The sequence below is a fragment of the Labeo rohita genome, chromosome 20, assembly GCF_022985175.1.
Source record: "Labeo rohita strain BAU-BD-2019 chromosome 20, IGBB_LRoh.1.0, whole genome shotgun sequence".
NCBI classification, from domain to species: Eukaryota; Metazoa; Chordata; class Actinopteri; order Cypriniformes; family Cyprinidae; genus Labeo; species Labeo rohita.
The window spans coordinates 12,923,069-12,934,014 of record NC_066888.1 but is presented as its reverse complement, the minus strand read 5'-3'; the positions used below and the strand labels follow the sequence as shown (position 1 = coordinate 12,934,014).

Here is a 10,946-nt window from a genome sequence, read left to right as displayed (position 1 = left end):
ACACTGCTGGGGACTCCCATCTTCCTCACCCACCTTCCTTCCACCCTCTGGACTCCTTCTAATAAGGCCTGCTACTCAGCAGACTGAAAGTGCATTCACTCTCACCTTGAGCTGTTTGTATGACAGCAAAGGTTATATCAATGTGTTCATGTGGAAACATTTATACAATACATGATGCCAAAGCTCACATTAATTTAAGCAGTAGCAGTTACACCATGACAACACAACCACTCTATATATAAATCTATAGTTCTTCCTTGAAATAAAAATTATAAAAACAAAACATTTCTACGTCAAAATGTCCACATTTAATTAAAATGTGTTACTTGCTGTTTCTTTGTCATTAATTTCCTGGCAATTTCTCAGAGAAAAATTGTTTCTATACCAAATGTTTTTCAATGTACTGAGTGGATTTGCTTAAAATACTAAATTAGAATCAAATCACAGCCAATCATAATAGCGTGCGGACGGGCTCTCTGTAAATTCAACGAAAGGGATAAATACATCAAGGTATTACAAATAAACTATTTTAACACTATTCAAAATACATATTTAGTGTCTGATACTATCTTTGTCTTTGGAATACACTTGTTTATTTACCTAGTACGTGGCTCTTATTTAATCATGTACAATATACAAACTTAAATTAAATTAGGCTACTATAAAACAAAAAAAAATCATTAGGCAACTATAAAACAAAATCACGAGGCTACCGCCTCAGGCTGCCAGACTGATAGATAGATAGATAGATAGATAGATAGATAGATAGATAGATAGATAAATAGATAAAGTTTAAAACACTTTTTGTTATTGATTTTTATACTATTTTTAAAAACAGTTTTAATTTAATGACTCCAAAACATGTCATGTGGTGTAAAAACAGTAAAGTAAGTAAAAGTTTTTTTTTATGCCTTGAATACATGTGAGTGAAGGACACCCTAATTATTATTAAAAAAAATAAATAAAATAACTATAGTCTACATATGTTTTAAAGGAAAAAGTTTTCCACAAACATTATGAATTATTAATTCAAAAATATTTACTTTCTTTAGGAGTTCCGCAATGACATTTTACTACCTTGTTCTGTCATAAAAAGGCTAACTTTTTTAACTCTTCATTTTGATTTTGACAATTGCATCACCCTGATTTTTAAAAAAAATAATTTATATATAAAAAAAGTCAAATAAATTGCATTTTAGTGTATTTTTGTATAAAAAACAGCATCACAGCCCTTATAGAATACTGAGCATGCAGGATGGCTATAAATTGTGGCCAACCTGTGTGTGTATTTGTCTAAATATGAATATGTGTGTGCTGTCCTGTGGATATTAGATATTCTCTATTACTGTACATCCTAGATTATGATTTATAAAAAGACAGAAGTCAGCTCTTCTAATTCTGTATGGCACCATCCAAGCAGCAGATTTATCCGCTACATTATCCTCAAATGTCCAAATGATCCTGGGATCCCTGTCACTCTAAATGCCCATTTACGGCTTAACCATTGCATATTTAGACCACCAGAGGGGTTGTTAATATGACTGCTGGCATGATACCTTAATTACAATATAATCCAGCCAGAGCAATTGCTATCTAGCCTCTGAAATCATAGCCACGCTTTCCGAAAATTCGGTGGTGCCGTGACAAAATTAGGCTTGTGTTTGCTTAATCTGCTCCCTTATGGATATTTCAAAATTCACAATCTAATGGTCACTGATCCAACATGTTTGATGAACGATAATCCTAGTTTGGCTAAACAAAACCAGACGGGTACTCTAGGCCATTTGAACAACGCAAGCATGATACTGTGACACTAGCTAGTAAAGGCAGGATGGTGTATATGAACAAGTGTTAGTGAAAGGATGTTTAGGATGGATGTAGATAGAGGGAAACAGAGGTAGAGACAACAGAGAGAGAGAGAGAGAAATGAGAGCAGCCTGCTCTCTTACAGTCTGCACAGCACATCCAGAGGAATCTGGGGCATCTAATGGCCCCTCACCCACTATTCCTGCTCTATCACTCCTTCTCTCTCTCTTTTTTTTTTTTTTTTTCGCTATGGGCCATGCTGTGACCCCACACCGTGGGAATCTGTGGTCCACAACGGATGACTTTAACTGTCTCAGAAGAAAAAGGTTGAACAGATAGAACAAGAGCTTGTCTCTTTTTATTAGACCTTTGTGTTTTAAAAGTAGAGCAAAAATTAAAAATAGCTACTGTAACATGATGATAATAATAATGATCAGTTGTAAAACATTTCAACATAATTGTAATTTTTTTCTAATTATTATCATGGTCATGACAAAATCATGCTAGTAAACATTAACATAGTAAATTAAATTAAATACATTTAAAAGATATGTTACTGAAAGCCAAGGTAAGAGTTTATGAATGCCCATCAAATAGTAAATATTTGTGGCTTGTATTTTGTCTTGATGCAACACTCATCACAATAATTAAACAGGCTATCAACGATAGACGTGCGGTATTGCGGTATATCACAATAATACAAGTTAGTTTTATCGTGGGCACTTCAAAATGCTGTGAATAGTTATCTATTATTAATGAGTTTCCCATCAGTTGGTCACAATGCACAGCACCGCTCTATGCTTCCTCAAAGACGCATGAGCATGGATGAGTATAGCGCATGGCGGAATGCGTGAAGGAGACGAGCTGAATGAAAGTGCACATTCACTCTCTGACAGCAGATGGCGCTCATGGAACGGCAGAAATGCAGCCGTTACCCTGGAAACCCGGTAAACAAAGTAGCTGCTCTAGTTCCTGAAACATGTTTATATTATTTAAACAGTCATTCAGATTTTTGTATTGGCTATGGTGTTCATCACAGCACCAAATACCTACTACTTAAACCTTCAAACTTTATTACATTTTAATCTCCCCCAGATATTGTTTGAAAATGTTTTGATTCTTTATTGTTCGGTCACACTTTACATTAAGGCTCCATTATTAGTTAATTCATTAGTTAACATAAACTGCCAATTAAAAATTCTTCTAAACATTCATTAATCTTAGTTTATTTCAGTATTTAATAACACATTGTTAAAATCAAAAGTTGCTACTGTGTTTTTTAATGAACTTGAGCTAACATGAACTAACAGTTGTATTTTTTTTTAACAAAGATTAATAAGCAAATTGCTCATTGTTAATGGATTAACGAAGGTTAACTAATGAGATCTTATTGTAAAGTGTTAAATATTGGTCTTAATTCTTTTGCACTTTAATCTGTGTGACATTTTTACTTCATACAAACAACACCATTTGACAAACTTCGTGATAATACCATATACGGTGATAAAAGCATTTGCAATTAATGGCAACATGATGAAAATATGATACCGTCACATGTCTCTACATATTATGAAAATGGACTAGTCTTTATATACATTATAAATGTCTATATAAATAAATGACATTTTCACTGTCGATTAGAATGATGTTTTTTTAGAAATGTAAAAATAAGTGTTATGAATTTGATTGCAAATGACAAGCTTGACTAGTTTAATCTTTTAAGCCATCAATATTTCAACCAAAAATATTGAATCAGACAAAATATCAATTGAAAATATTAAATTTGAAATTATTCCAGGAACGTCTTTAATTTCTTTTCACAGTTGAATGTCAGCTATAGGCCACAGTGTCGCTTTTCTCATTCTTTGGAGCAACACGAAGGCAATTGTTCGGCTATTTCAAACTTACAAGACAGAATATAAAATATTAAACAGCCTTTAAATGTTTGAAGGCTTAAACATGTCAGGCCACTAGAACAACGTTTTTCCTGTTTCATATGCTCGTACGGCCCGCAGTGTGGAGTAAGGGGCAATCCAAACCCTATGTACAGTAGCCAGCATGTCTCTGATGAAATGTCTCGAAAGTATTTTCCAGACAAATATAGGCTAATGAAATGTTAAACGAACGGGCTTCTTATATCTAGTTTCTCTTATTCTAAAAGTTTAAATATTAACGAACCATTGAGTATTTAATAAATGCATCCGAGGTCCATATAGCTACGATTTAATTATTCTTTGGCTTTTTATGTTATTTATGCTTCTTTTATTATTAAATAGTGCCCACACAAAGAAGTAAGCCAAGTAAACTGCAGCTTATAAATAGCATTTTATTATTGTTTGAATTGTATTACTACTACTGTTATTATTATAGCTATCAGTTTTACTGATATTTATTTAGAAACTAGCTTGTTAATGGTGTGCAGGTTAAACTGTGTCCGAGGTAATGGTGCAAACCTAGATTTTGATGGTGTAAAGAAGGATCAGTCTCCGTGTCATGACTGCAGTGCATGAAAATGAGCAGTTTTCTGTACACAGACGGTAGTTCTATAATCGGAGCTACGGGCAGCTCATACATCATGCAAAAAGGGCCCGAAGGGTTTTCTTCAAATGAACTGTGTGGGTCTGTGAAAATAATATCAGGGGCTTTCCGTCAGAATGAACTTTTCCACTGTAGCCAGCCGTGAAATAATCTGACCCGACACTTCAAACCATCTGCGCTATCCATCCGTCTCCTTATTTATTGCGAGATGTAGTTGATACTATACCACAATTTTTTTAATGATATGGTATCTCCACAAACCGCATGGGTGACGGGTTTGTTCATTGATACCAATGGCAAATGCTGATCAATGTCTAAATAAACTCAAAATATTTCATTGATGCAAAGGGCTGTGCTGTGAGAACGCCGGAGTTTAATTAAAATATTTATTATTATTATTATAAATAAAAAATCTATTAAAATACCTAGGACGAAAATATTCACCTAAAATATTTGTTTTTGCTGATTATATTTTAAATAGTTGATTATAACTACTTATGTAAGCTCTTAATAGAGTCTTTATCCTGCTGGTAACCAAGATCAGCGGACTCGTGTCCACGTGCAGCTGGAAGGCGGAATGGTTTGTCCAGTTAAGACTCGTTTCATTCTAAACAGCGCGATATTAAATTTGACAGGCCAATGACTGTTGCGCTGAGCTGTCAGATATCTACGAGCTCATATCGCTGAATGCGTAACTGAACGAATCTTTCTTAATTTGTTTCCTTTTTGTGTCAGCGGCCGTTATTCTTCACATGCGAGACTCCGGGGCTGACGACTGACTTCTTCACTGAAAATCCACGCAACACCGGATGATCTTATTTAATGTCATCTGTCATTTCAATCCGAGCCATTCGCGCGTCGCATTACGCTTCGGAAACGTCTGTGCTCGCGTAGTCGGAACGATATTATGTCTTCTCTTGTGTTAAGAATATAAAAAAGCCTACGAATGACAGCTTAGATATAACATTTCGTGCTAGAGAAGACGTCACTGTACTTTCCATTAGGTTTTAAAATTCTCAGAAAGTAGTTTCTGTCGCGTAAACTTCGCTTAAAATGTGCGTAAAATACGCAATCGAGCATAATTAACTCGCGGGGATTCGGTAAAAGCAGAGGTCGCTGATGTTTACATTGTAAAAGGCGCTGTCGAGGTCTGGGAGGTGCTGAAATCTACTCAAGCTCAGTTCCGCGTGATTGGCACGCTTGACAGTGATTGACAGGCGTCGGTGGAAACTACGCAACCAATCTGCCAAGTCCAATAGAAATTCAGCAGCGGGCAGCACGTCTTTTCCCTCCTCAAAAAACATCTTCATTCTTGTGCTATAATCTCGTGCCCTCGAACTCTTGGTGTCTCCAAGCGAGGCAGCCTCAGACCGACAGAGCGACGTCTCTATTTCTCTGCATCGTCTAACATTCATCAGCTGACTCTGGAATTGCCTTTTTGTCTGGATTCGACTGGGGGAGACAGAGAAAATCCACATAAAGCACGAAGCTGTGCTTGAGGTAAAGAGGACTCCGAGGGGGAAACAGAAGCCTTCATGTTTCAGTTGCCAATCTTGAATTTTAGTCCCCAGCAGGTAGCGGGGGTATGCGAGACTTTGGAAGAGAGCGGAGACATCGAGCGTCTCGGCCGATTCCTTTGGTCGCTGCCCGTCGCACCCGCTGCCTGCGAGGTGCTGAACAGAAATGAGTCTGTGCTGCGGGCTCGGGCTATTGTAGCCTTCCACACTGGGAATTTCCGTGAGCTTTACCACATTCTGGAGAACCACAAGTTCACCAAAGAGTCCCATTCCAAACTGCAAGCACTTTGGCTGGAGTCGCACTACCAGGAGGCGGAGAAGCTCCGAGGCCGCCCGCTAGGGCCAGTGGACAAATACCGGGTACGGAAGAAGTTCCCTCTGCCTAAAACAATTTGGGATGGAGAACAAAAGACGCACTGCTTTAAAGAAAGGACCCGGCATTTACTTCGAGAATGGTACCTCCAGGATCCTTATCCGAATCCAAGTAAAAAGAGAGAGCTTGCACAAGCTACGGGACTCACTCCCACTCAAGTGGGGAATTGGTTTAAAAATCGAAGACAAAGGGACAGAGCCGCGGCCGCTAAAAACAGGTGTGTTTTCCCGATTTCAATCATGAGGCTTATAATGAGCAAATATTTCATATTTTAGCTATAAAACGGATATAAACGAACGTGAGATATATCGATAAAATCTAAATGAAATCTAAAAAATTAATAAAGGGAAGGCTAGGCTAAAGCATAACATATTGCCAGTGTTATTGTGCAAGTCAGGTTAACAAATAAACCAGCAGTAGCCTATTTAATAGAAAAAGAAATACAGATCGATTAATCAACATACTGTATGTGACTGTTTATTATTTGTAACTGTATAGCTTTTACCATGAGCAATGTGTTTTTTAAAATTAAAGCCGACATTTGCTGAACATTTTTTCTGTATTACATTTTTACTAAAATAGAGAAAAATAAAATTGAATAACAGCGCAAAAAGGGCCATCACATGTACAAAATACTGTTATTTGTCACTTTTGACAACAACAACAACAACAAAAAAAATATGGATAGCTTTTGTGTGTATTATGGTTTGGGCCTAGTCTGCATCACTGGGTAAAAGTCCTTTTCGATATGCGAAATAACAATTAACAAGAGATTAAAAACTGCAGCATATGTTAAATTATTCTTATTTTGATTTTAGCCTTTGATTTTAGATAACTAGTCTTTCTTGGTTTCGACAGTTTGGATGTGAACTAAGGAAATTCCACCGTGATGTCAATAGGCTTTTTATTTTGTTATGCAAGGTGTTCGCTGGAGCGATGCGGACTGTTTCTCACAAAAAATAATTTACCTGTCAAATTGTGTTCTGTGTTTTATTTTATGTTTAAATTCAAAAGCTGTTAGTGACACCGTTAAAATTAGGCTGAAACAGGACAAACAGTTAAAAATTTATATTTTAAAATCAGCCTGGTTTTGGTCAAAATGTGTTTTGATGAGCTAAGGATAAATGTTTCTACATTGCAATTCATTTTATTAAACAAAGCCTAACAGATGTAGGCTATGCGCGCATTGGTTTAGCATACAGATGCTCTCCCATCGTGTTCTTCCGGGGCATTCCGTTAGTAGGCTAAACCTGGAGCCTGGAATCAGCGGAGCATCATTTCATAAAGCGTTCATAGATTTCCTAGTGTTTTTATGTGTTCAATTTTCGTTTCATTTTTCATATATAAATGCCTAATTCATTCATTAATTTGATTTAGTTAAATCAAAGTAGCCTAAGTGTTCTTGCATTCATTGCACGTTTTTTTTTTTTTTTTTTTTTTTTTTTTTATAAAAAACAATATGCAGAAAATTCTACATTTGTTAATCACCGAAATTATTTAGTTAACAGAAAACCCTTCATCTAAAACCCATAAATTTTCTTTTTAAAGGTTACAACAGCAGGTGTTGTCTAATGGCTCGGTTCGGTCCTTAACTGGAGAGGATGGTGCAGACCGACTGGGGAACGCGTCGAGCCCTGAAGCGAGCCTGTCGAGCAAAGCCGCTGCGTCGGCTATCTCCATCACTTCAAGTGACAGCGAATGTGACATCTAACATCGCACCACGAACCGGCCCGCGGGCTATACGGGAAGACTATGAGAAAATTAACACATACGAAGGAAATCGAGACAGACAATCAGCAAGATAAACAAGCACATTAGTGCCTGCCTTAACGTATCAGAGGCCGTGTTTTTGTTTTGTTTGGTTTTTTTGTTTTTTTGTTTGGAGGCTGTTACACAAGCCCGGAATCTTGGGATTCATGGAATGCTTTATCTTTAAAATGTATTTATCTTTTTGTGAGAGCAAAGTGGGGGCAAACGCGAAAAAAAGATACTATCTGTATTAAAACTACTTTTGTAATCAATTGCCTCAAGCAAATAGGTGCCCCTACGGAAATGATATTCACACTTTTTGTTAATTTTGAAAAGGACTTCATGGTGAAACATTTTACCTCCCAGGTTTTCTAAGGTGTTTACGCATTAAATTGTTGCTCTTATAGAATCTGATTTTTATTTGTTTGGTCATTTCAAGTCTGGTCATTTTCGGTGTTAAACGATCGACTTTTAGAGCATGTGCGCCGATAGTGAAGATAGTGAATGAAGGACTTACCGCTAATAAAACTTTGATGCTCAAAGCACCATAAAGACTTATTCTCATCAATTCCCAGTATTAAACCAAATTCATGTTTATTTTCGATAACCATTTTTTTTTTTTTTTTTGATACCCTACAATTTATTATTGTTATTATTATTATTTAGTTATTCTCAATTGTGTGTTGGATTTTTTTCATCTCATATTTTAGACTGCCTGGACATCCTATTTTGTTAGCCGTAATAGCATTAGCATATGTGAATGCATTGTGTCTGCATTCACCCTTCATTTAGGCAGACAAACCACTTGAACTTCTGCCTCTGTATTCCTGGTATAAATGGTGTGAGGTTCACGCACAGCCAGTAATCGGTATGTAGGCTATAGTGGTGTGTTTAACCTGATAGCTTACTGTGTGTCCAGACGCGTTAACCGCCCCGTGTGATTGGCTTTGCCGTCCCGTAATGCTTTCTGACAGGAGAAGGTCAACGAGAGGGCGAAGTGCCTTGGTTTCAAAACGAGCAAGCTAGAGAGTAAAAGCATCCAAAACTTGTAAAATGCACAACCGAATGCTATAATTTATTTACAAATCAGCTTATTTATTTGTGCTTTGATTGCTTACAGAAATACTGCGGAATTGAGATTTTATTAGGCTACTTTTTTTTTCATTTTCAAGGTCTGATCAGAACCTCAAACCCCTATGAATTTAAACATCTTGTTTTATGTCCACTTTTTGATTATTATTTAATTAATAACTACTAATCTTGTGCTTTTCGACAGTGTTTATTGCTTTGATTATTTTTTTTATTATTATTTGTTTCGTTTCTATCACGGTTAAATTCCTTCAATGTCAATTTTGTTACGGGAAAGAAGGACAAACTGTATGTTTAAAGTCTGTTAATAATGCTTGGCTAACAAATTGTTATTGAAGGAAAAAAAGAGGCATGGATGTGGTAGGGGAAAGGAGAGCACGCTATTGAGTGTGCAAAGGGACAAAAGCGGAAAGATTAGGTGAAAAGAGTGTTTCTGACAGTCAATAAGGTTGTCAAACTCTTCAGCGCTAATCAGCGGTAATGACCGGTTCTCAAACCCAACCGGGACAATAGTAAGCTCTTCAAAGCTCTGTTGGGGTTAAGGGGTGCTTTCTCCCCTACGTGCTCCAAGAACGCTTTTCAGTGCATATTTATTACAATATCTAAAAATATACTGTAAATAATGTGTGTGAATAGCATGAGGAATAGGTATTCCTCATATCATTAGCAGCCACAAAGACTACCGACAGAAGTCGTAAAAATTTTACAATACATTTTACAGTAATTATTTTTTACAAAACATTTTGCTACTAGCTGGTTCGAATGAATTTTTCATTTTCTAAATATCACTATTAAAATTAAGCAGGGTCTTGCATTCACTAAAAATGAGGTCTTTGAGGCTACTAATGAGGAGTGTATTCAGAATTCCTGGGTGTTTAACAATTGCCATGGGTTTTTGTGAACATGACACAATGCAAATTTGTCGTGCTCAAGGCCAGAGCACATGCAATTGATAGCCTACACTAAAAGAATGTTTGGAACAGCAAAAGTATATTTTATAAAAATGGCATCACATTATTAGTATGAGAGTATGAGTAGTAGTTCTATCTTATCCCGTCTTAAAATATAAACAGAACAGTTACGTGTTGGACTGGCAATTGCAACTACCAAAAATGACTAAAATGAGGCTGGGTGATGTGATGCATCAAAGTCAGCATCCCTAGTGTCCCATGGATGAGTAAAAACTGGTGTATCTGATTGTTGAAGATCGTTCTCTTGGCTGAAAGACATACTGCTGTATTCCACATTGATCTCCATCTGCGGATTATATGCAAGAGCTGGTACAGTGGGTACAACACTTTCACATAAAATCGAAAAAAAGGGAAATGGGAGTTATACATAAAATGTGCTTGGTTTTTGAACTAATTCAGAGAAAATAATAACTGGTGGTGTGTTTGTTGCCGTCATTTTATGTAGAGAACCTGTTTCCCACATTGTAGTTTGTACGGAGATGAAATTGTTCGTAAGATCTTGAAGGAAAGAATGTACAGCCCAGAAATGTCTTTATTGTAATACTCGATTTACATTGATTTAAAGCACAACAGACGATGTTATGATGATTTTCACAGTTAAAGTGGCTCGGGTGTTTTTGTGGAAAAATAATTACACCCACTCTTTGCAATTATTTGTCCGAATATGCCCTACGTTTAACATTTGGCGTTGAAAATGTACCGCTGTGCTGCGCATTTGCACAGAATTAATTAATTTCAACATTCTCATTGCTTTTTTGAAGAGTGGAACAGAACACAATCTAAATTAAGTGTATTAAACAATACAACATTGCAATAACACATGGCTTCCCGATTTGCATTACAGAGTTTACAATATCAGGTTTTTATATTTTCCGCCCTGATAAAAACAAAACAAAACAAAAA

General features: G+C 36.4%; 1 protein-coding gene across 1 annotated transcript; it reads left to right on the top strand.

Annotated features, from left to right (window-relative positions):
* The first annotated feature begins 5,001 nt into the window (after window positions 1-5,001).
* six6b (SIX homeobox 6b) lies at window positions 5,002-8,043 on the top strand. The gene is made up of 2 exons (XM_051139085.1): window positions 5,002-6,451; window positions 7,783-8,043. Exons 1-2 carry the CDS (start codon window positions 5,880-5,882, stop codon window positions 7,943-7,945), a joined length of 735 nt encoding a protein of 244 aa, XP_050995042.1. The 5' UTR covers window positions 5,002-5,879; the 3' UTR covers window positions 7,946-8,043.
* The last annotated feature ends 2,903 nt before the right edge of the window (window positions 8,044-10,946 follow it).

Bases quoted from the DNA above. Each gene is read 5' to 3' on its own strand.
- six6b (XM_051139085.1), top strand. From the start codon at position 5,880: ATGTTTCAGTTGCCAATCTTGAATTTTAGTCCCCAGCAGGTAGCGGGG. The intron at 6,452-7,782 runs GTGTGTTTTCCC...TTCTTTTTAAAG, and splicing joins GCCGCGGCCGCTAAAAACAG to GTTACAACAGCAGGTGTTGT.